This window comes from Pelophylax lessonae (assembly GCF_965119305.1).
Source record: "Pelophylax lessonae genome assembly, chromosome: 2".
NCBI lineage: Eukaryota > Metazoa > Chordata > Amphibia > Anura > Ranidae > Pelophylax > Pelophylax lessonae.
In genome coordinates, this window is record NC_138769.1 from 382,426,507 (window position 1) to 382,453,018 (window position 26,512).

Consider the following 26,512-nt stretch of genomic DNA (forward strand, 5'->3'; position numbering starts at 1 on the left):
TCCATTGATCACTCTGCATACAGTTGAAGCCACAGCCAATCACAGTTAGAATCACGCCCCTAGGGACACACACAGCCCCTCCCTCTCAAATAAAGTTAACCCCTTCACTACCAGTGTATTTTTACAGTAACAGTGCATATATATAGCACTGATTACTGTAGAAATGTCACTGGTAACCCCAAAAGTGTCAAAAATGTCAGTCAAGGGTCCGATCTTTCCGCCGCAATGTCGCAGTACCGCAAAAAAAAAAAAATCGCAGATCGCCGCCATTACGCGTTAAAAAAAAAACAACAAAAATGACAAAAATCTTTCCCTTTGTTAGTAAACGCAATAACTTTTGCGCAAACCAATCAAAATACGCTTTTTGCGATTTTTTTTACCAAACATAGGTAGCATAAAACAAATTGGCCGAAAATATTAAAAAATTTTGATTTTTACATTTTTTTTGGGGGGAATTTCATATAAAAAAAAGGGAAAAATATTGCTATTTTTGCAAAATTTACGCTCTTTTTTTGTTTATAGCGCGTGATCAAAAAATCGCACAGGTGATCAAATACCGCCAAAAGAAAGCTCTGTTTGTGGGAAAAAAAGGACGCCAAATTCGTTTAGGTACAGCGTCGCACGACCGCGCAATTGTCCGTTAAAGTCACGCAGTGCCGAATCGCAAAATACCCTCTGGTCGTTTAGCAGCCAAATCCTCCGGGGCTTAAGTGGTTAATACCAGTATCATTAGGTCCATCTAGTGGGCAAACTGCAGTATAGTTTTCCAAAATACCTCAGTGAGAAAATATACTTTATTTTATTTTTTAGTATTATCATACAGGATTTATATAGCACCAATAGTTTTAGCTACTAGATTCAGCTAATGATACAGAAATTAGTCTATTAGAAAAAAAATAAGGGATCAATTTGTTTAGCTTGCACGAATGCTTCTGGCATCGTCCAACAAATGTTTAATAAACAGACCCTTTTGTGTGCCCAGTGAGACTTTCAAAAGAGGCAAAATTTGCACGTGTTGCACAGAAACACTATACAAAAGGCAACCAATTTCATTAAGCGCCTTATCTGTTACCAGAAAAGGTAAAATAAAAATTACATATTAACATTACCAAAAAGCCTTATATAATGGATATTAAAAAAAACATAATACATTTAGAAAAAAAAAAAAAAACAACATATACAGACTTAAATCCCTACTCTGGTCTATATCTAATTTCAGAAGTCTGCTAGACTTCACTTACAGACATCACTAATTTTACCTGATGTCAATGACAGACAAAATGAATTGGGTGGGAATAAGGTCCATGATATCATTTACAGTAACATCACTTCCAGATGGGTTTAATCCATGCTGGAAGCAGGGCAAGAGGCTCTTAGTGTATCAGCAATGAGACTCCTATTTCTTGCGAGCATGTTTATATATTTTTAATGTGAGTATGCACTGTGGATATTTAAAAAAAAAAGAGTTTAGCACTATGGCTTTCTCCTCTTGTTAGATGGTGGAAATAGAGTTGGAGAAATAGAGTTGTCTTAAATGGAGAAGAATTATGGAAAGCTGCCTGAAGCAATATACTGAAAACAGCTGTTCTGAACCAACGTATTACTGTAAATTAAGGGGTCACAAAAAATCTAATGAGTGCATCAGCTAGTGGGGAATTCTGGGAGCACTTTTTGAATATATAGAGGAGGTGTCATGTAGATCAGCACTTGGGAGCACAAGAATTCTACATTTGAATTTGTTTTGCTGGTGAAGATTGCACTGTGATTGAAAATAATTGAATATAATTGAATGCAATTGTATTTCAAAATACAGAAAAGAAAAATTATATATACACTATACATGGTTTTTGTTTTACTTTTTGTTCATATATGTTGTTTTTGGACATTTTATGTTTACTTATGTACAATATGTATTGAGACACTTTAGCACTTCTTTGAAAAACAAAAATTGTAGGAATAGTTTATAACATCACAGGTGTATTAATCGTATATATTTTCTGTTGTATATATGTTCAACACAGAAATCTATGCAGTGCGGCACCCATTTATATAATTGTTTCTAAACTTAGTGATTCCTTAAAGGGAAAGAATCACTTTAGTGCATAGAGGTTTCAGCTCAAAAATATACCGCCTATATTTATTCCTAGAACGCAAAGGGATTATATATTGTTGATTTCAGAGTCTTTCTGTTTGGAATTTCCTATCCAGGGGACCAGACACTACTAGCACCTTTATCCTTAGCTTACTGCAGCTGTGTAGTCTCAACTTAACAATTTTGCAGATGTCATTACATCTGTGTGTAAGGGAACAGTGCACGGTACTATGTTAATGCCGTAAGAACCTAATACCCATCTTCCTTTATTGCCAGCCTGCTCTGCCCCCCATGTACTGATAATATATAAACCATATAGACCCACTTATTTAACACCCACAATCACACCCAATAACCAATCGCACAGAAAACTAACATCCCATAGTATGATTAGATGTGTAGCTCAACGTGAGGCAGAAAGATATGGGGGAAATGATGTGGGGCCCCAGTGTTAACCCTCCTCCCTAAAAGATAAGTACACCTTTCTTTTTGAAAACAAAAAAATGCACAACTTTTTTACAGAAACAAAAAAAAAAAAAATACATTTACATTTAGGGATCGACCAATAATCGGCAACACCGATATATCGGGGGCCTATAGGCACTTTCCCTGATATATCGGAATCGGCCTTTGGAGTTACCGATATTTTCGTGATGTCATTGCGTATGTTGCGCCACGTATGTTGGGCAGCTCTTAGGCCGCCTCCCTCTGCCTCGTTACAGTGTATTTTACCCGCTGCAGCCACACTGGAGTCTGCATGCTGCACAGTCGGTCGGGACAGTGAGTGATCTAGTAGTCCTTCAAAATCACAGGAACACGTTCTGTAACACAGCCGCCACGGCCACCCACACCTGCGTGGTGCCAGCCAGCCACCTAGTTCCACACACCCACTGTGTACCAGCCAGCCAGCCACAGGCCCTACCTGAGTCCTGACTGTACCGCCAACGACAGACCCTGGGCCTGTACATGCCAGCCACCCACCACACAGGGTGCCATCTAGCCACCACAGGGTGCCAGCCAGCCACCCACCACAGGGTGCCAGCCAGCCTGTATTATTATTGTCTATAGTTTCAATGGAGATGGATTGAGATAGAAAAATTAAAAGTGTGGTCTGGGACTATTTCTCTTCTCCATCTGCAGGAAAATCAGCAGCACTGTGCAACACTTGATCCCATGCTTACATTGTTTTTGCAATAACTGCAAAAACCAAAAATATGTGTAATCTTTGGGCCCATCCAAGAGTTCATCATGTTGAATTGTATAATGCAGGACAGAAAAAATGAAATAAATCACAACGTGAAACATCACTATCCCAGGCAACAATAACAGATATGTTTCAGAAAAAAAAACAGGTAGCTAAAAAAAAACAGGTAGCTAAAATCTGATAGAAGATCCCAAATGCTGGGATGGTCACTGATAACCAGCCATTTACAATAGTGTCTGACTCTGGATTTAAGCAGTTGGTTTCCATGCTTGAGCCAAGGTACACACTGAAGAGTGACAAATTTTATCGAACTGAAATGCTGCAAAAGATTCACCAAAAGGTCGTTGACAAAGTAAAGACTATGCTGCAACCAGAGAATGCTGGCAACTCACACTTATTCACGACTGATTGCTGGTCAGGACAAACAGAATCACTAATGAGTCTTACATGCCACTTCATTGAAAGCGGATGGACAAGAAGGCATTTGGTGTTGAATACAAAAGTGATGCAAGAATCCCACACTGGGGAGTACATTAGAGAAATGTTTCTAGGCAAGCTAGAAGAATGGGGAATCACCAAAGACCGAGTGATGCTTGTGCTGCGAGACAGTGGAGCAAACATGGTTAAAAGGTATGAGAGTTGCTGAAGTGTCAGACCTCAGTTGCATAGCACACACCCTCCAACTGGTGGTAAATGATGGTCTGTCAAACCAGAAAGCTTTGCTGGACATTATTACCATGCTGAAGAAGTGCGCAGGCCATTTCCGCCATTCTGTTCTTGCCAAGCAGCGACTGAGGTGCATTCAGGAAAACCTTGGCCAACCTGATACAGGCTGTTCCAACACGATGGAACTCAACGCTACACGTTACAAAGGATGCTGGAGCAGAAGCGAGCTCTCACTATATATTCTGGTGACTATGGACTTGGAGGACATTCTTCTCCTACTGCAGATCAGTGGGACATAGTAACCAACATTATTGAGATGCCCGTACCTATTGAGGAAGTGACACTGGAGGTGAGTCATTACGACTCATCTGTTTCCTCTGTGATCCCATGTGTGAGAGTCCTGAAGATGCTTCTTCAACAGAATGAAGGACCCAACACACGTGGCATTAAAAAATGTAGGCAGGCCATGAGGGACAGCCTTGCCAAACAGTTTGAGAAGCATGAGGACAATAAAAATGTTGTGCTTGCATGTCTTTTGGATCCGCAATACCAGAACCATCCTTTCTCTTCTGATGATGCATTGGCCAAGGCAAAACCATGGCTGACAGAAGATATTCAACAGAAGGTGCAGGAGGTTCCTCCAGACGAAAAGAAAAAGTCAAGAAGAGAAGGTTCTGATGTGGAAGAGCAGGATGCAGGAGAAAAATGTCCAAAAAAAAAATTAATTGTGGTCAAATAGATGCAATGTTCAGTGTTTTATTGGGGCCTCATGCGGAGGATTCATCAGAATTGGCAATAATGAGCCTGGATGATGAACTTCATCTCTATTTGAAGGAACCAGTAATTGACCGAATAAGTGATCCTCGTCAGTGGTGGAAAGACAATAAGGCAGGCTACAAAAGACTTGCTTCTCATGCTAGAAGATACCTTTCTGCTCCTCTTTCCTCAGTACCAAGTTTTTAGTGAAGTGGCAGCAATTTATGAAAAGAAAAGAAGCCGTTTTAACTGGTGAACATGCTGAAATGTTATGCTTTCTGCACTAGAATATTGTTCTACTTAACTGGGAGTATTGATTTGCAAGTGTAGTAGTAGTGTCTGTCCACCAGTCCACTCCAATGAATCCACTGTCTAGCTTTTGTCTAGCTATTTTTTTCTAGCAGTTTTGCACTGACTGCGCAGTCAGTGCAAAACTGCTAGAAAAAAAGCTAGACAGTGGATTGGAGTCAGTGGACTACTGCTGCAATAATTTTAAAACACTATGTATATAGGGAGGACGCCAAGCCTAAATTGCCAATAGACCCAGCAAGCTTTCACCACATCCCTGTTTAAACATAGAAGAAAAAGTGAAAAAAACTGCAGTAGTGATTTAAAATTATTGCAGCAAGTGAGTGCCCTACTGCAGCGGAAGTCCACTGACAGTCCAAATCCACTGTGTAGCACTAGCTAGCTGTTGTCTAGCTTTTTTTCTATCAGTTTTGCACTGACTGCAGTAGTTGCAGTGAGTGCCATACTGCAGAGGTTGTCCTCCACTGACTCCAGTCCAATACACTGTGTGTGTAGCTGTTGCTGCCTAGCTTTTTTTCTAGCAGTTTTGCAGACTGCAGTAGTTGCAATGAGTGCCATACTGCAGAGGTAGTCTTCCACTGACTCCAGTCTAATCCACTGTGACCATGTGTAGCTGTTGTTGCCTAGCTTTTTTTCTAGCAGTTTTGCACTGAATGCAGTAGTTGCAGGGAGTGCCATACTGCAGAGGTAGTCCACTGACTCCAGTCCAATCCACTGTGTAGCCGTTGCCTAGCTTTTTTTCTAGCGGTTTTGCACTGACTGCACTGCAGTAGTGAATTTATTGCAGTGAGTCCACTACTGCAGCACTTTATTATGCATTAATGCACAATCAGATGATGTGAAATGCAAACAAATGTCCCTGCAATTGAAGTTTTCTTATCAGTTCTCATGCAGTTAAGGTTTATTTTGCAGAATTTTAAATGTGCAAAAATATCGTCCAATAGCGATCGTCAAAATATTGATACCGGAAACGAAAAAACGGTATCGGTCGATCACTATTTACATTATTTTCACTAGGAGCCTGCAAAGCATTGCACCCGTGATCAGCAAATTGTGGGTGTAACGCAGGCCTCTTGCGGACTGTCTGTGTAAGCTGAATACCAAAAGGGAAGGAAAAAAAGAAAATCTCCTCAAAGAGGTCAACTATGGACACTGGAAAATAGATAAATTATACTTTATTGAAAAAAGGACATAACTTACATGAAGTAAACTCCCAATATAGACCACAACCTTATATAAAAAACATGATTAAAAACAAGGGATTGCTGCAGCAACCAAGCATATTAAAGTAATGTGCACAGAATTATATTATCTTCATTGGGGAAAACATGCAGTCCCTAGTATGTATCGCACTTCATAAATCGCTTGATTTTGGAACAAACAGGGATCCTTATTGCAACCAATGTCAGTCCAGAATCGAAAAACAGAGTTCAGATTAACTATATGTGGGAATTCTCCCTTGGGCTGACCAATGGTGGCGTCCTAAGACGGGCAGTCCAAAGATGTAAAGAAATAGGCAGTCCAATATATAGGAGGCTGTGTTAGTAGGTGATTGTAGATAGGACAGAGACTCTGTATATTTAAGCGAGAGATACGATACATACTTGAAAGCTAGGACTGTCCTATCTGGTACCGCACTCTTAGGGATCAGAGTGTCCAGTCTTCAGTGTATCGGTGAAGATTGTGTAAAGAAATCAGGTGCGCTGCCGTAGTGCATATGTGCAACATACAAAATGATGCAAACAAATGAACCAAAAATTCAATAATAATACAAAAAATGAAAACGTATGCAATTCGTGTAAACCAAAGAATGTCCAGAAGGTGACTAGTGATACACCAATGTGCAATAAACGTCCATGTTATAAGTCCATAAATAAAGTGCAAAAAATGGTGACATAAACTTCCAGCTTGGGGAAAGGTGAACTGTGATTGGAAGGTGCAAAGTCCCACCACCAGCTTGGCCTCTTACCAGAAGTTAACTGGTAAGAAGTTAACTTCTGGTAAGAGGCCAAGCTGGTGGTGGGACACGTATTTCATTTTTACGTTTTCATTTTTTGTATTATTATTGAATTTTTGGTTCATTTGTTTTCATCATTTTGTATGTTGCACATATGCACTAGGGCAGCGCACCTGATTTCTTTACACATTCTATTACATACACTCTAAGGTAGCAGCACACCCTATATCGAATCAGCGCACTTTCCTACCCACCACATATCGGTGAAGATTGCCCAGCCAGAAACTTCCTCGCTGCCTCTTAAGCTCCACTGAGCGTGTAGGGGAGGGGGCGGGTTTGCGGCAAGTCGTCACTACAGCGTGACTCTGCACTTGCGGTCCCCACAGCCGTTAGGCGTAAATTCACCCGATGTCCCGGGTTGGTGCCGTTGGGAATGACGCGATGCTGACGCGTTTCACCAGCCAATGAGCGCTGGTTTCATCAGAGCTAGGGGAGTGCTCTGTACTGTCTCTCTTTAAAGGCCCCTGATTAGCAACACCTTTGAGAATTTTGGAACAATCAGTCTAGCAATGCCTTTTAATGGCCATAAGGTGCCCCCAGAGAGTCGAAACAGATCACTACTCAGCATACCAATCAATGCACCCAGAGGGAACGATACTATGTATGTTATAACCTCCACTAGAAATTAAAAGTAGAAATAATAAATACAGGATATACATAAATCTGTGACCACATCCCGAATCTAGTCTCAAAGAAAGACTCCAAAAAAGTTACCCCTAGATTCCCCCGGGAGTTTGATGACCGGGATATTTATCAACACCAAAATACAAAAAAATACAGAAAATCGTACAGAGATGGAAAAAATTAAAGAATAAAAGAATAGATGAAAAATGAAGGGAACACAATAATAATCAAAAACAGTAATAATGAGAAAATTGAAAAAATTGATAATTAGATCAATGCAGACACTCACTGTGGAGCACGACACAAATCCCGTTTCTAATTGATTCATTGCTCCCAATTAGTTAACCTATCTGTGTATAATGATGTATATAATAATGCATAAGCTTTTAATGATCGCAAAGGATGAAACTCTCCCAAAGGGGTTTACCTAATACTAGTCCATTACAGTCTATATTACAGTAAGCAGTGGAGGGATAGGTCTGTATACAATCCGTCGCTTGTAGTGTCATGATTCCCCCTAGGTATCTTTACTGTTCAAGGAACGGTTGTAAGCTGAACTCAGTATTCAGGCCTCTCGGAGCAAGGGAACCCATTTTATAGATCCAAAGTTTTTATTTTTGTTGGAGAAAAAGTCCCCTTTACGCAGAGGAAGTTTGAGTGCATAAGTGCCCCTCACATTTAGGCCCCTGGGATCCACATTGTGATGCTCAAGAAAATGTAAAAGGTATCGTTTTTTTATCATCCTTTTTCTTGATACTTGTTATGTGTTCATTTATTCAAACCTTCAGTTGGCGTTTTGTCTTACCAATGTAGGTTTTACCGCATGGGCATATAAGTTGATAAATTACTCTCGTAGAGAGACAGTTGATAAAACTGTTGATCTGAAAAGATTTTGCGCCATCACAGCTAACGAAGGAATCCGATTTCCAAACATACCTGCAGATTGAGCATCTACCACACGCAAACATGCCCTTTAGGGGAGGTAACGAGGTTAACCAGTCTCTTCCATCCTGTGTTCTTTGAAACTCTGAATGAATCAGAATGTCTTTTAGATTTGTGGCCCTTCTTGCTGTAATTAAGGGTCTTGGTCCCACATTTTTTCAAGTCAAGGACTTTCCAGTGTCTCTCAAGGATATCTTTGACTTGACCCCACTGGGCCCCAAATTTTGTGATTATACGTGGATGTGTAGTTGTTATTTCAGAGGAAGATGTTGGTTTGTCATTTTTATCTACCAGAAGGCTCGGTCTGTCTCATGTGTAAGCTGCCTGCTAGTACCTCGAACGAGCAGGCAGTTACACACTGACAGGAAGCCTTAATCAACCACCTAGAACATGCAACAGCGCCCTGGTAGTTTATTGAGAACTATAAGCCAATGGCCGCATAGGCGGAGCCCTGCACAGACACAAAAGATCCCCTGCTCGCTGTCACAACGGGGGATCAGGGAGTGGGGGGGGGGATTGCTGCATCTGTAACATATGCTATACCCTGATTATGGGTGTAACATCTTACAAAAAGGTGAACTTATCCTCTAGCAGGAGTGATCCGTAATAATAGCAGCAAGTAATGAAATCACAATAAGTTATATTTTAGCTTTTTGCCTACATTTATAGTTTGATCACAATAAACAGATCATCAATAGCATTAGGGGACCAGCAGGAAATAATGTGAGATTTATAGAATCCCAGAGATGAGCTCTTAAATATAATAAATATTCCCATTTTGGCTTTCTTACCTGTCGGGATAAACTGTGCCGCAAATCCTGTAGTACATCTAATAATTTATACACATCAAACACATGGAAAACTTCAATCCTCTGAAGAGATGCAATCTAGAAGTGACCAAAATAGATAAATATAAATTATATTAAAATTGTATTAGTGAACAGACTTTCAAGAAAAAGGTGTAGAGAAGTCCACAAAAACTCTGATAAATACAGACATAGCAGCAATAATGACAGTAGTCACTTTACTGTGATATTTTGCAATAGTATGAATAGCAAGAATTCAATTTGGCTTTAAGTCTGACATCAATGCTTTCATTAAAATGTTAGTGAGATCTAGTGATTGTAAGCAGTCAGTACAAAATATAGTTCTAGGATCTTAATTTCTTTTTTTTTCATTACACTCTTTTTCATTTACAAATAGAGTGTTGAGCATAGGTTTCTATATTTATGTATTTTCCAAAATATTTTAAAAATGTAAGCATTGTGGTTATGTGTATGGGTATGCCATATGTTCATCATGTTTTTTGTTTTAAAGGAGAGAAAGTGCAATGGGCCAAGGGCAGAAATTTGAGGGGGCTGTGGAATTTTCACTTACTGGTAGAAAGCAGACCGAGCAGAATAGATTCAGGGGAGGAAAAAAAAGTCTGTAGAGGTGATGACTTAGGCCTCATGCACACAGGATGTTTTGCTATCTCTCCTAGACTCTTTTCCTACTGGCAGCAGTGTTTTGGCAGAAAAAACAATTGACGCTTGTAAATGTGTGCACTGGCAATGGAGGTTTTTTCTGCCTATAAACTACTCTAAATGCCTATGTGTGCATGGACACATTTGTGCATCAATGTCCCTGTTATTAGCAGCAATTCATATGTCTAAATACACTGCTAGTATGAGCAATTAATATTTTGTGTTGCAATTAAAAGGTTGACACCAATAAACACTGCCAAGCAGACCTATTTTATCACTCTCATTAACAACTTGTCATCCTGCCCCCGGCAACTCTTCGCTACCTTTAATTCTTTACTCCCGTCCTCCACTACCTCCTCCCACTGACTCACTCACTGCCCAGGAGATTGCCTACCACTTCAAACAGAAGATTGATACAATTTGTGAGGAAATCATTGATGTTCAGATACCTTCCATGCTTTACGCTTCATCCTCACAGGTGCAATCACTACTTCCCTCATTCAACCCCGCCACTATAGATGAGGTTGCTAACCTACTTGCTAACGTCCACTTAACCACCTGCCCTCTGGATCCTGTTCCCTTCGCAAATGCTACGTTCACCCTCTGGCCCTTTTCTACACTCTCTAACCCACATCTTCAATCTCTCCCTCTCTTCTGGCATCTTCCCCAACTCTCTAAAACATGCACTAGTCAGCCCCATACTTAAAAAGCCCTCACTGGACCCAACCAATCTTAACAACCTATGCCCTATTTCCTTGCTCCCCTTTTTATCCAAACTCCTTGAACGTCTGGTCTACAACCGACTATGCTGAGAATAGCCTCCTTGATACCCTTCAGTCTGGATTTCCTCCTCAACATTCCACTGAAACTGCTCTCCTAAAACTGACAAACGATCTACTAACGGCCAAAACCAATGGACACTATTCTGTACTCCTACTCCTGGACCTTTCTGCTGCCTTTGATACGGTTGACCATACCCTCCTCCTCAAAAAACTCCACGCCTTTGGTCTCCGTGACTATACTCTTCACTGGTTACCTTCCTACTTATCCAACCGCACCTTTAGCGTTACTTACAATTATACTTCCTCCTCTCCTCTTCCTTTTTCCGTTGGGGTCCACCAAGGCTCTGTTCTTGGACCCCTCCTATTTTCAATCTACACCTCCTCTCTGGGTCAGCTGATAGCCTCCCACGGCTTCCAATACCATCTCTACGCTGACGATACCCAAATCTATTTATTCAGCCCTCTCCCTCAGTCTCCTCACGTATCACTAATTTACTATCAGATATATCAGTCTGGATGTCATACCACTTCCTCAAATTTAATCCATCCAAAACAGAGCTTAGAATTTTTTCTCCACCATGTGCCCCTTCCCCTGATCTCTATGTCAATATTGATGGCATTTCTATCAACCCATCCCCGCATGCCAAGGTCCTAGGTGTTGTTCTGGACTCTGAACTCGCCTTCAATCCCCACATCCAATCGCTGTCCAAATCTTGCCGCCTCAACCTCCGCAACATCTCCAAAATACGCCCCTTTCTAACCAAATACACAACAAAGCTCTTAGTTCACTCCCTGGTCATCTCGCGCCTCTACTACTGCAATTCCCTTCTCATTGGCTTACCTCTACACAGGCTATCCCCCCCTTCAATCCATCATGAATGCTGCCGCCAGACTCATCCATCTTACCAATCGCTCAGTGTCCGCCGCTCCTCTCTGTCAAGCCCTCCACTGGCTTCCGCTCACCCAATGACTTCAATTCAAAATACTAACAACCTCTTACAAAGCCATCCACAGCTTAGCCCTCAGCTACATCACTAGCCTAGTCTCAAAATACCAACCTAATCGCTCTCTTCGGTCCTCTCAAAACCTCCTGCTCTCTAGCTCCCTCGTTACCTCCTCCCATGCTCGTCTTCAGGACTTTACCAGAGACTTTCCAATCCTATGGAACTCCTTACCGTTATCTGTCCGATTATCTCCCACTCTATTAGCTTTTCTGAAAAGCGATCTCTGAAAACCCTCCTCTTCAGAGAAGCCTATCCGATCCACACCTAACAACTATACTTCCATTTTCTCCATCAGCCCCCCCCCCACAGTTATTGCCTTTTGTGTCACTTGACCCCCCCCCCCCCCCTTCTAGATTGTAAGCTCGAACGAGCAGGGCCTTCTAATTCCTCCTGTATTGAATTGTAACTGTATTGTCTTCCCTCAAATTGTAAAGCGCTGAGCAAACTGTTGGCGCTATATAAATCCTGTATAATAATAATAATAAATGGGTAACTTTTCCCCTGTGAAAACCCCTAAATACATTTATCAACTGGGCTCCTATAATATGCTGGAAGCTGGCAGTAGGCCTTTGTTTGTTGCACGGTTTGCACTCATCAGGCATACGTAGGCCATCAAACATCCCCTAACTGTGAATTTTTATGGGTACAAAGCCACTGCTTACCTGTTCATCCTCCTGTTCTGTCCTGGATTGTATTAACTGCAGGAGACGAGAGCCAGTCAGACCTCCTGTGGTGTCTATATAACAAACTCTCTGCTTTAGGCTGCAAGCCACATTTACAGCAATGCTTTGACATATCTAAAACAAAGCAAATTTTGGAATTAGGTTCCCTATAGCAAACCATAAGCCTCTCTTTAAAGTGTTACTAAACCCACAACAGTAAAATCAGTCTGTATATGCAGTAAAGCATGCTTTGTATACTCACTGTGGAACCTAAGGGGATAATCCTGTGTATTGTGTAAAAAAGCTGTTTGATCCGGTCTTCTCTGATCAGTCCCTTCTTTTACTATCACCAATCCATCTGCTTATTGTAGAGAGCCTTGGAGGCACTCTGCACATGCTTAGTTTAGTGTGTATTGCTAGAGAGGTTTTTTGGGAGGGTGCATGTGATCAGCACAGGGCCAATCAGCAATGTCCACACAGAGGATCAGGGGTCATGCAGCCTCATAGGACACTCCTACAAGCTTTAACTAGCGCTTGGCCGGACACTGATAGAAGTCACAAGACTGCAATATACTGCTGATAAGAAAAGGGATTTAGCAGTTTATATTTACTAAAATATTAGCATTTCCATGTTCTGTGTACTTTGGGAGACCAGATATGCAGAGTCCTGGGTTTAGCAACACTTTAAGTCTATTGACGAAGAGATGTAAATTCGGTACAAAGTAACATCTACACTGAAACGAACTAAGCCAACAATATTCAGATCAACATAAATAACATCATTTGTAACAATAAAAGGTCAATTAAATATTTCCATCTATCTATATTTACAAGATCTAGTCATTCTAAATGATTATTTTACACCAGATAAATTACATTGTTCAAACCTGTGTTTTGCCACATCCTGCTGTTCCTGCAATCTCAGTGACTTCTCCAGTGTATAAACCCGAATCCAACAGGAGGTCCAGTCTAGAAGCAAAGATAGAATAAAAAAATAATATACTGTATATATCAAGTCAGCTACTCTTGGTGATGACCATTCAGTGCTGTTTGCATTTAAACTTAAAGCAGCTTTACTGTCACATCAAACATTTATAAAAAGGAAGGTTTTGCTTTATTGCAGAAGATAAATTACTATATTTTTTAATGCAATACAAATCTTCTCATTTTCCTGTTCTCAAGATGCTTTAAAATGTACACTGAGCTGCGCAGCTCAACATACATTCTCAGCATGCCTTGGAGTCAGGATTAAGGATTGCACTGGAGATGCATTGCAGCCAATCAAGATAATGAAACCCAAAAGAGGACCCAGAGAAAATGCCATGGAAGGAACTCACAGACATCACATCACTGGAGGAGAGGTAAGGAGTTCAGTTCTGCTTTCAGTAAAGGAAGATTGACACTGTGTTAGGAGTAAAAGGTAAGGGTTAGGGATTAGGGAAAGGACAAGACTACATTTATAGGCTAGGTTAAGTTTCAAGATTGAAGAACCTCAGAAAACTGAGACAACTTATGGTAGGAGCTGTGAATCTTTCTTCCTTTGACACTAGGTGGTGCTGTGCATATAGAAAGTCTATATGCACTACAGTATATACCCGTATACATTTACTGTATATACGCAGCTCTAGTAGGGGAAAAAAAAGTATCCTTTTTTAAGATAAAAGGATATACATATCCCCTTACTTCATATCTGAGGGAAAGCCATAACTAATATAACAATTTTGGCGATTACCTGGTTTGCTAGGAGAGCTTACTGATTACTTTTTACTAGTTCTCAACAGGTATGTTTAAAGGAAAAAAAAAAAGTTTACTTCAATAAATATGTACGCGTTTACAATATAGTAATGCAAACGTGTATTCCTGTTTTGAATCTGAATGACTTCCAAGGTTTGTTTAAATTTTTAGGTTGTGTTAAATGTTTGGTTAAAGTAAGGTTATGGGCTCCTGAAAGATTCATGGCCAATCCACACTGGCCCTCAGACAAATCGCAAAGCAGCTGGAGCGATTCACCACTCCAGCCAGTGCCACTCTGCATTGCTGGCTGGCTAGGGGCAGTGTAGTGCACGGTTCAGCGCACCACACCTTCCCCTTTTTTTTTCTGTACAAGCTTTATTTAAAGTGTACAAAACATACTTTATTCACTGCAATGTCGGGCGGTAAACCGCGCTGTGCTGCCTGACACTGCAGAGCGATTTGAGCCGATGCGCTGCAATAAAATGCAGCATGTCTGAATTTCATTGCATGCTGCAGCACAGTGCTAAGCTGCGTTGCAGTGTGAATGGGACACACAGGAAACAATCGTTTCCTGTATGTCCCTGCGGTGACAAATGTTTTACCATGCGGTAAAAAGTCTGTCACCCCACATGTGAATTTGCTCTCAGCAAACACCTACCGTATGTTTGTTGATGCCTTATGTCAGCATTTTTTTTCTTTCTCTATGGAAGAAATTTAGAAAGCAGTATGTTCATATGACAAACACGTCTCAAAAGCAATCCATTTCCCTGAAAGCACATGAAAACATGCTGTATTTGATTTTCTCATGGTTCTACAAATGAACTTCAGATCAGATGCAAGGATAAAAATATAGCTGCTGTCATTATTATTGACTTGATTTTAAAGATGCAGGATCTCGGTCTGTCATTCTGATCCTGCTTCAATACCTAGTGGATTACGGACATGAAACACGATTTCAAGAATTTGGATTTTCAGGCTTGACTGACTGTATGTTCCTGGTTAATGAGCTGCCTGATAGTGAAGACAGGTCCACAATAACAGCCACGAGGTCACATCTTTAAGAGCTGGTTCACACCACATGCAGTCCAGTGTTTTTTTCTGAATCAAAAACGTATGGATAGTGGGTTACTTGGATTTCAATGGCATAGTTCGCACCACTGCAGTGCAATCCAGTACAGTCAACAAAAGAAGAACATGCTTCATTTTTTTCTACATAGAATGTATCTGGAATAGGGATTGACCAATATCGTTTTTTCAGGGCCAATACCGATTCTCCAGTCACCCTTCAGGCCGATAGCAGATATTAGGTGCCGATTTTCTGCACATTTAACATTTTTTTTTTTTTACACTGTCTTTTTTTTTTGATCACTTTTAATGTAAACATCCCGTGACAGTGATAGGCAGTGACTAGTTCTCTTTATGGAGGGATCTGGGGTCTAAAAGACCCCAAACCCCTCTTCTGCACTTAAAAGCATTCAAAATGACAAGTTTGGCTATTTTGAATGTGGTCTTTTTTTTAAAAAATCTGGTGCCTTTAAGGCTCCAGTGCCTGGAAGTGATGTCATGACATCGCTTCTGGGTTTTTACATCGGAGACCCGATCAAAGCCGAATGTGGTCTTCGGCAGCCGGCGGACGTGCAAGCTGGTCGCTCGGGTCTCCAGGTGGGTTGGGGGACCTGGGTGAGGCGCGGAAGGCGGTGGGGTGGGGACGTGCCCTCCCCCTCCTTGTAATGACAAATGAGCGGCTGCTCAGAAAGCCGACTGGCTCTAAATAACGGTGCCGGGGTGATGCCTCTAGCTGCAGGCATCACTCCGGTACAACCACTTGAAGCAATATCGGCAAGTTTGTGGCCGATACTTAAAAAAAAGTGAATATCAGCCTCCGATAATCGGCCTCACCGATAATGGGTTGATCCCTGTACTGGAAGGCAGTAAAACATAAAAAATGCACTGGAATGCATCAAAAACGCAATGGAGCGCATATGTCCTTAATTGAGACGAGGAAAAAAAAGCCTGGAATGCATCAAAGTTGCAGAACACATTAAACAATGTATAGGGCCAAATTAGATGCCCCTATTACTCTTTTGGAGATCCAAGAAGTGGTGGCTTCCTTACAACCGGACAAAACACCAGGACCGGATGGAATTCCTGTCGAATTCTATAAGGCCCATATGGACCTTCTGGGCCCGCATTTATTAGCCACTCTTGTAGGATCTCTAAACGAGGGGGAACTCCCTAAAACAATGAGCGAAGCAGTTATTGTCGTTATCCCTAAATTAGGGAAGGATCCATCATTATGTTCATCCTATAGACCTATTTCTTTATTAAATGTAGATGGGAAGATTCTTTCAAAGATTTTGGCTACTCGACTTAATAGTGTTATTACAGATTTGATTCATCCGGATCAAACTGGATTCATACCTGAACGGGGCACGGATATCAATATCCGGAGATTGTTTACACATATGGCCTTGGCGTCGGGGGAGGGAGCAGGTGTGGTCGCCTCCCTCGACGCCGAGAAAGCATTTGATTCTGTTGAGTGGCCATTTCTTTGGAAGATCTTAGCCAGTTTCGGGTTTGGCCCTAACTTTGTGTCATGGATTAAGCTTCTTTATGGGAACCCCACGGCTAGGGTCCGCACTAACTCATCGCTGTCGGGTAAATTCCCTCTATTGAGGGGTACCCGGCAGGGATGTCCGTTGTCTCCGGCTTTGTTTGCCTTGGCTCTGGAGCCGCTCGCAATTATGTTACGGGCGGACCCACAAATCCGAGGCATTAAAGTCGGGGTCATCGAAGAGAAGTTGTCCTTGTATGCAGACGATACTCTGATCTATTTGGCTGATGCTTCCACTTCATTACATAGGGCCCTACAATTATTCGACATTTTTGGTCGTTTTTCAGGTATACGTATTAATTGGTCTAAGTCTGTCCTCTTTCCACTTCATCCATCGGTACCTTTAATTGATACTCAGACACCGTTGAAATGGGTACAGGACATGGTGTATCTGGGTATCAAAGTGGGTCCAACATTGGATGTGTATCAACAAAATAACATTGACCCTTTAGTTTTACAATTAAATAAAAGGTGTGCGTCATGGCGCATGCTTCCCCCATCCCCGGTTGGTAGAATCAATTTATTAAAAATGAGTTATCTTCCAAAATTTTTGTATTTTTTTCGTAACTCCCCTATCGATATGACTAAAAACTTTTTTTCGAGATTAGACAGTTTGGTAACAACCTTTGTATGGGCCGGGCGTATTCCACGAGTCGCAAAACGTACGTTATATCTTCCACTTGCAAAAGGGGGCTTAGCGCTTCCTAATTTTAAGCTGTACTTTTGGGCGGCTGTACTGGTGACGGTCCGGTGGTGGTTTTCCCAACCCAAAACTAACTCCGCAGTTACACTAGAAGCAGCATTGCTGGGTTCCTATGCGGCCCTTAGTAATCTGGTTTTCCGGGGTGAACGGGCACATCCTCAAATAACCAGTCTGATGAAGACGGTGCTGCGGATATGGACGCGGGCGCGGGTGATATATAATACACCTCTACATATATCCCCCCCACACTCCGTTGTGGGGTAATCCTAATCTATTACATTTGTACCAACTTCCTGAACCCCAGGTATGGGCTGCCAGAGGGATTGTCACTATGAAACATGTTATTAAAGATGGAAGACTTCTAGGGTTTGACGCACTCCAGTATACCTACTCATTGCCTCCCACTATGGTTTTTCGTTACCACCAGCTTAGTCATGCTATGCGGGCTCAGTTTCAAGGCCCTGTTATCTTGGAATCAGACCCTTTGGAGAAAGGGTTAACGTTCAAGGTAATAGGGAAAACTCTCTCTGCTATATACTCTATCCTTTCAACAGATCATGGTTGGTCTCTTGAGAAAATCTATAATAAATGGAAGGACGATATCCCTGACCTGACGGTTGAAGATTGGGAGGACTCGGTTAATAATTATATCCCCTCAATGATAGCGGCTAGGGATAGATTTATACAACTTAAATTTTTACACAGAGCATACTATACGCCACAACGTCTTGCTAGGATATATCCTATGAAAGATCCCTTCTGTGCCAGGTGTGGGCATGGAATTGGTACTTTTATACATGTAGTTTGGTCATGTCCGGAGCTGGCAACCTTTTGGAAGGCCGTGACAGATACTATTGGGGAAATTTTTGACATTACGATTCCCTTGGACCCAAAGGTAACTCTACTGAGTAACCTTACACAAGTGGGAGGGGATAGATACGATAAAATGTGCATTATGTATACCTTGTTTTACGCCAGGAGAGAAATCCTTTTGCGATGGAAGCTACCCGAACCTCCCACCCGATCAACTTGGATAGCTGCCGTTACTAAGACACTTCCATTCTACCGTTTCACATACGGTAGCAGGAATTGCCCAAAAAAATTTGATAAAGTGTGGTCAGCTTGGATTGATGCTGTAGGCGTGCCAATCTCACCTGTTCCATAATGACAGAAGTAGGAACTTATTAAAAATATATTTTTTTTTAATTTTTTTATTTTTTATTTTTTTTTTGGTTGTTGTTGTTGTTGTTGTTTTGTTTTGTTTTCTTCTTGTGCAGAGTAATGTAATGTAGTTGTAATTACTTGTTCTGTTTATATGTTTAATAAAAGAAAAATCTATTTGTAAAAAAAAAAAAAAACATGCATGTAAACGCGCATACGGAAACACATACAGAACTTAATAAAATATAGTGTGAACTAGTCCTGAAGGTCCAGGATTCTTTGGAAACACTTTTTTTCCTATCTAAATATTAACCATTTTGTATAGGATAAAGACAAAGTCCCAATTAAAGCAGAACTAAGTCCTTAAAAAAAAAAAAAAAAGAAATATTGCTGGGTTAGGTTGCCAAAAAAAAAAAAAAAGGGTCTGCAACTTTCTCTTGGTTTTATACACCACCTACCTTGTGTACACTCCCACTATGTGCAAGATTCTGGGAAAGGAGCAGGGTGTTGGAGTTATGCAAACTCTGTGCATGCACACTGGAGTTACATTATCAGTGGCCACCCAATGGTCGGAAAGTGAAGACGCTGTGACAGAAGAAGAACTTGGCAAGAGCTGCTGACCCTTTAGCCCTGTTAAAGTTATGCTTTAATAATATATATACTTAAACAATATGTCTTGTAGAACACAACATTTGAACTGTGAAAAAGCAATGTACTCTCATATTCATGTGTGTGAATTCTTACTTGCTGTTGCCTGTGGGAAGAATTGCTGTAGAAATCTTCAGCTCTTCATACAAGTCTGCACCATTTGAGGGGAATGCAGAGTACTGAGCAAGCAGCACACGTCTAACTGCCACAAGTGCCTGAAATACAACATCCACTATTACACACAAACATTAGTTGCTCATGCTTTTCATAACCTAAATTTGTTGAAAGAATCATATATATATATATATATATATATATATATATATATATATGTGTAATTAGAAAGGGGGTGCGCTGATCACTGAAAAAGCTACTACCAGAAATATAAATGAATGAATGAATAAATAAAAAAGGTGCGCTAATTCAAAATGAGGTATACATATAAAAATATATAAACAACTGGTGCTGGTGAATGATCCAACAGTGATACAAATAAGATGTGTAAATTAAATGCAAGTGTGTTGTGACAAAGCACAAACAATAAATAGTCCAACAGTCCAAAGTGAGAGTTTCTCTTTAATTTGTGATCAATATGATGCAAAATACAGGTTTGAAAGGAATCCAACAAAATCAATAGATAACAGTGATGTCCCTCCACCTGGTGAATTTCCTCCTTACCCGGCGGTGAAAAGGTAAGTGCAATAAGTGAATCCAATGTAATCCAAAATATACTTTTCACGTGATGTCCACCTCCAACCATGTGATATAACACCGGTGCAAAGACAATAATGGGCTCTTACCAAAAAGATAAACCAAATAGGCTTGAAAAGACACTGATGTAGGAATGGCGCTGATCCCCTTCTCCTTTAAATGGGGTGGGCAGCTTTCCCCGATTAGATCAACATGGGTGTTCAATCCGCGACATAGACCTCACACTCTCGTCTGAGTCAGTAGTCCCGACTCCCGTCAGCAGCAGCACGCCAGGCATGGTGACGGCACCAGTGTGAGGTCTATGTTTTTTTTTTAGATTTTCAAAAGAAAAGACAAAGGACATAATACAGGGTGGGTGCATAGTATATAATTTACATTCAAGTGCATCTATGGTGGTAAAGTGTAACTAAAAGGCAAAACTTTTTCATTTTGGAAGGGAGGGTAATAAATCACGTCAGGTTTTTTTTTTTTTTTTATTATTATTATTTGTGTCCCATTTGGAGAGAATTCCCTGCACTTCCTGTTCCATGGCCAGTGAGAGGAAATCCCTTCAAAGTGAGGGAATCCCAGTGTGTTTCCGGGACTAGTGTGCCCCTTTATTAGTGTTCTGATGGTAACCTAAAAATTGGGATTTTTCCAAATGTAGGCTCTAATCCATCTCCACTCTATCCAAAACATAAAAGTTTTGCTTTTAGTTACGCTTTAATGTAATGGATCATGGTGAAGTACGCAATAGAAGCCAACAAACCAAGAAACAGTATGCGCATTTACACTTGTATTCATAGTTTCAGATATAAAATTAACTGCATATGACAATGTGTTGGCTGTCCCATCTATGCCAACCAGCTGTCCAATCTTTTGTGAAAGACTATACTGGCCACTATTAGAGGGTTTAAAGGTAAGAGAAAGGAGTAACAAGTCCTAGGTTAGGTTGATATCAATAGGGCTCTGTATTCTGTTGTGGTGATGAAATGAAGCCATTGTTTACCGGAAATGATCACCATGATTCCTAAGGGACAAGGTAAGCTCTTCCAAGGTTCACATGTTTTGTTTTGTTTTTTTGGTGCACCAAAGTCGTATTGTGTGAGCAGTTGTCTGTGTGGAAAAAACTAATTTAACCACAGTCCCTAGCACAAACTGGTCATACCAGGATATTACATTTTGGCACAGGATCTAATAGGCCATCACTGACAGCAATCACCAAAGACCCCCCTTTATTCTGCTCTTATCTTTTTTGTAGAATTCTCCAACTTTATCACCCCCTACTTTATATTCCCCCACCAGGACATAGCCCGTGCCCTTTAAAACCTTCTGAATCCATGTGAGCTAAACAGGGTTCAGTTAGACATACAGTCTCCATGCTGTACTTACTGTTCATTAGCAGAGATGAGACACAGCCTTTACAGTGCTTACAGAAGTGGTCAAATAAATTACAGCTGACCCTCGCAAAACAAGAAAAACAAAAAATAAAAAAAAAAAAAAAAAAAAAGAAGAGGAGAGGCCATTGTACTTTGCACATAAACCAGTGGTTAGCACCGGCTCACAGGAAACAGAATATGAAAAAGCCTTAGGAGGAGAATGCAGACAACCTAGCATCCTGCTCTCTTGTTCTCAATTACGGGGAAGGTGAAGGTTCCTTTCTTCATATTTCTGGTCATGTCCCAAACTCTCAAAGTTCTGGAAGGGTGAAGGATAAATTGCCCCAAAATGTACAGATTTCCACATCTCCATGACCTCGCTTCCTTCCTACTCCACCACAAGTAAAACAAAAGCCCTCTCATCAGCCCCTAATGAATACTACAAGATATTGTATCCAAGCACCTTGGGCTTAATCAAGAACCCCCCCCCCCCTTTTGTTGCATTGGTTTGCAGAATAAACAAAATAAAAATCATTTAGGATCTCTTTTCCAATATCAAGGGAACAGAAGAAGCCTTACAACAGAAGTGGAATTACTAGAACTAGTTTACATTCCCAGCTGAATACATTGAGGTCCTTACCTCTGGGTTACACCTGGGATGTCCGTCAGCTATAGTGATGCAGTCATGCTTTGACACTGGGAGCCAGGACTCCTCTCGCCTGATTTCCCTGGCTGCTTCTTCCTCCCCACTCAACCTCTCTTAATCCTACCAATCCCACCTCTATACACCTACATTCTACCCCCTCGCCCTCTTCTGTGTTTCCTCTAAAAGCAATGTCACCCATGTGTGGCGCAGGAGGTGGTGGCAAGCCTGGACACCACTTCCTGCTCTGATGGGAGACTTTTGAAGGGTGCTGCTGGTATGTACAAGCATTTCTAAATAGCTGCACTTTAAATCTGCAGAATTTCTTTTTTTTTTCTCTTTTAAAGCCTGGGGTAACACAATATTATACTGCAAAAGATAACTTACCCCTCAAAAAATGCTTATTGCCTGTTTATTATGTTGTTCAAGTGGTTTTAATACTTCTAGGGGTACTGATGTCAAACATGTATGCAGAATTTCTGACTTCTCTCCGACTCTCTAATCTCCATGCTTATCCAAAACAATGACAAAAACATTGAAGCCAAAAACAGCCAAGTAACTAGTATTTCTAGGAGGTCAGCAATAGTGATTGTGTATTTTTCTAACTAAATGTTTTTTTTAAAGATGCCACTGGTGAACATAGGATGTGCAAAGTCTCTGATAAAGCATTACCTTGTATGATAAGGAGCATTTCCGAGCAAGTTCCTCTAAATCTGAAGCCACCAAATCAACCACTATAAACAAATAAAAAATGTAAAATATTTCTAAGAATAGGACAACTAGAACATTTGATGTAAAGGTCTCATGCAAATAGATGAATAAGGCTGCACACCACCCAAATCAGTATTTTTGCAGCGGGTAAGGTCTGGTGTTTCCGATCAGCCGCGGAGAAGAAGCCTGTACAAATAATTGATAGGCTGACACGGTCTACATGTAATTGCACAAGGGATGTGTACCCACCCCTGGGCATGATCTGTCTGCATCCAGTGGTGCACAACCATCCCTAAATGCAGGTAATCATTCCATGTGCAATAAGATACACACAGTGTCAGACTATCATTGATATAGGGGCTACCTGTCTTTGACTAAGTAGAAACACCTGGCTATACCTGCTGCAGAAATACACTGATCTCCTGGAGAAAGCCTAGTCGGCCATGTGTATGCCCATATTGTTCACAGGAATACAGTTACTTTTTGGAAGATGGGTTTATCTGCAAGCACTACCTGCATTGAATATGTATGTTCTCGCTTTGTTTGCATAGATTTCCTGCCCACAAAGCAAAAGATGGACAGGTGCATTGATGGCTTCTTCCCAAATTGGTGTGTGTGTGTGTGTGTGTGTGTGTGTGTGTGTGTGTGTGTGTGTGTGTGTGTGTGTGTGTGTGTGTGTGTGTGTGTGTGTGTGTGTGTGTGTGTGTGTGTGTGTGTGTGTGTGTGTGTGTGTGTGTGTGTGTGTGTGTGTGTGTGTGTGTGTGTGTGTGTGTGTGTGTGTGTGTGTGTGTGTGTGTGTGTGTGTGTGTGTGTGTGTGTGTGTGTGTGTGTGTGTGTGTGTGTGTGTGTGTGTGTGTGTGTGTGTGTGTGTGTGTGTGTGTGTGTGTGTGTGTGTGTGTGTGTGTGTGTGTGTGTGTGTGTGTGTGTGTGTGTGTGTGTGTGTGTGTGTGTGTGTGTGTGTGTGTGTGTGTGTGTGTGTGTGTGTGTGTGTGTGTGTGTGTGTGTGTGTGTGTGTGTGTGTGTGTGTGTGTGTGTGTGTGTGTGTGTGTGTGTGTGTGTGTGTGTGTGTGTGTGTGTGTGTGTGTGTGTGTGTGTGTGTCAGAGACTAAAGTGAATGTTTATATACATACTCATTTTACTTCAAAGTATTAAAGCTAGCAGTTCTGCAGGACACCAAGGTTATTAGCATTTTTTTAAGGAGGGTAACGGCAGCTTTCATTTTTTCATATGACATATTTCCTTTAAGGAGACAAATTATGCAGTGTAATTAGCAGAACAACCCTCTTCTTTTTTGAGACTAGCTTTACTAGTTGCTTATGTACATTCAATCACTGAACAGTAAGGAACAGGCAGATAATAAACTGCATTATCAATAATACTGTTAACATAAAATGTTGTACACTTGTACTTTAAATTATGCCCCCACTCTCGACTGCCACCCTCCTAGTTATATACTTACTCCTCTCCCTAATGCCAGGGACTTTTGCTGTCTGGTCCTGCCTGGCACTGCACAGCCTTTCTACTGAAAATGTCCCTGCTGGATCCTATTCTAATGCAGGCCATACATGGGTCAAATTCTGAACTTATTTTCTTTCTAAAATCAGACGTTATGCGTTTTGTGATCTGATGGTGCCACCATTGATTTTTGAAATTTAACCAATCAAACATTCAATTTCACCTCATGTTGCGCAGAAAATAATTTTCGTGGCCGGGAATTTTTTTTTTTTTCCAGGAATTTTCTTTTCTTGTGCTCATTCTTTATTATATTTCTCACACAATTCTCCCATCATTGATTAGAAAATCATTCTAATTCAACATGCCTGATTACTCAAATTTGATGGCCACACAAAAGTCGACTGTTGCTGCAGCCCACTAATGGTGCAAAATTCAAGCGAAAGTTCTTAGATAAGATTTTCTAAAGAAAATCCTTTAAAAATTCATCCCGTGTATGGCCGGCCTTACTGCTCATTTGCACCTGGGTCCATTCATTCCTATTAGAGAGCTGTACTCTGCTGGACCACTCATGCTGCCATCTCTCATAGGGGAAGAATAGAACCCAGCTGAGACATCGTCTGAGGAACGACAATGTGGTATCGGGCAGAGCTGTGTGGTAATTATTGCTGCACCTAGGAGGAAGAAAAGTATTTTACCAGGAGGGCTGTAATCAGGGGGGTAAGAACATACCAGCCCAGTCCTACTAAGTGTACAGTTGTCTTTTAAGTGAAACCTGAAACTGAAAAAAACTAAAAATCACCTGTTTTCACATGATTTCTTTTAAGTGTGGTAATTATCTCAGATGTCAATCCAGGACAAAGCCCCTCTCGCAAAATCACCATGTCTGTAGACAAACACATTAAAAGTGATTAGTCGAATGAGATAGATGCAGTTGTAAAATCCTTATTGTAAGGCTACATTCACACCTGAGCGTAGCGTTTTCGCGCGTTTTTACCACGATTTTTGTGCAGGCGTTTTTAGATTGAATAGAGACCAATGGAAAATGCCTGTAATCTGCCCAAAAAGAAGCTCATGTACTTTTTTGAGCGTTGGGCGTTTTGTATACAGCGTCAAAACGCTCAGATGTGAACAGGGGCCATTGAAATGAATAGGATTTGTCTTGTTGGGCGTTTTGAGAGCTGATCCTAGAGCAGAAAAACGCCCCAAAACGCCTACATGTGAACGGAGCCTTAATCATTATTGAACAGAAATATATTTGTAAACATTGAACTGTTATATAAAAATAAAATAAAACATAGTTTAAGATATGAAATATAAGAGTCCATTTACTGTTCTATACTTAAAGATGAACTGAATACAGTATATACTTTATAACTATATTATATTTATTTTAACTAATTCACAAGACAATGCAGAAGAGCGCACCGCATCTTTTTTCAGCCTCCATTACCACGTACCTACTGGAGGTAGCCATTGAAGGGATTGGCTTAGCATGAATGTTACATACAATGAGCTCAGGGCACCTTTCCAAGTCTAAACCATGGAGGGCACTTGGCAGAAGTTAAAATGACTTGTGTGATGGCAGCCTCATTTTAAAGGCTAAGTTCACCCTAAAAAAATACTAAATGCACATTTTTTGCAGGTAAAAAAAATTTTCATTGTTTATTTTTTTTTCTAAGGAGCCTGTGAAGCATTGCACTCAGGATCAGCAGATCAGGGGACGTGGGCGCATTGTCAAGATCCTACAGACTGTCACTATAGCCGTCTGCCTGCACCTCCATATGGACAGACAGTTACTGAAAGTGATCGTAAAGCTTTAATTTTTTTTTCATTCAAATAATAAACATGCTATACCTACCTGCTCTGAGCGGTGTTTTTGCACAGAGTGGCTCGGATCCTTCTCTCCTTGGGTCCCATGTGGGCGCTCCTGGCTCCTCCCTTCTGTCGGGTGGCCCCACAGCAAGCAGCTTGCTATGGGGCCACCTGAGCCTGCTCTGTGTGTTCAATCACCTACAGAGCCGTGGCTTGGCCCAACCCCTCCGTCTCCTGATTGGCAATCACAGCCAGTGAGCCAATAGCCAGTCAGGAGTGCAAGTCCCCGAAGAAGCAAGGCTCTTGTGGACATCGCTGGATCGACAGGGGGCTCAGGTAAGTATTAAAGGGAGAATGGGGGGGCTGCTGCACACAGAAGGTTTTTTATCTTCATGCATAGAATGCATAAAGGTAAAAAACCTTGTGCCCTTACAACCA

At 41.1% G+C, this 26,512-nt stretch overlaps 1 protein-coding gene across 1 annotated transcript in view; it reads right to left on the reverse strand.

Moving 5' to 3' along the window:
- The window catches only part of RAD51D (RAD51 paralog D), a 32,665-nt gene extending 7,520 nt beyond the window's left edge, over positions 1-25,145 (reverse strand). The window contains exons 1-6 of the mRNA XM_082247204.1: positions 25,062-25,145; positions 22,769-22,830; positions 19,481-19,599; positions 13,412-13,493; positions 12,525-12,659; positions 9,402-9,497 (exon numbers count right to left, since the gene is read on the reverse strand). Coding sequence (XP_082103330.1) covers positions 9,402-9,497; positions 12,525-12,659; positions 13,412-13,493; positions 19,481-19,599; positions 22,769-22,830; positions 25,062-25,143 — 576 coding nt within the window. The 5' untranslated portion in view covers positions 25,144-25,145. The remainder of the gene's footprint in view (positions 1-9,401; positions 9,498-12,524; positions 12,660-13,411; positions 13,494-19,480; positions 19,600-22,768; positions 22,831-25,061) is intronic.
- Between the last annotated feature and the right edge of the window lie 1,367 nt (positions 25,146-26,512).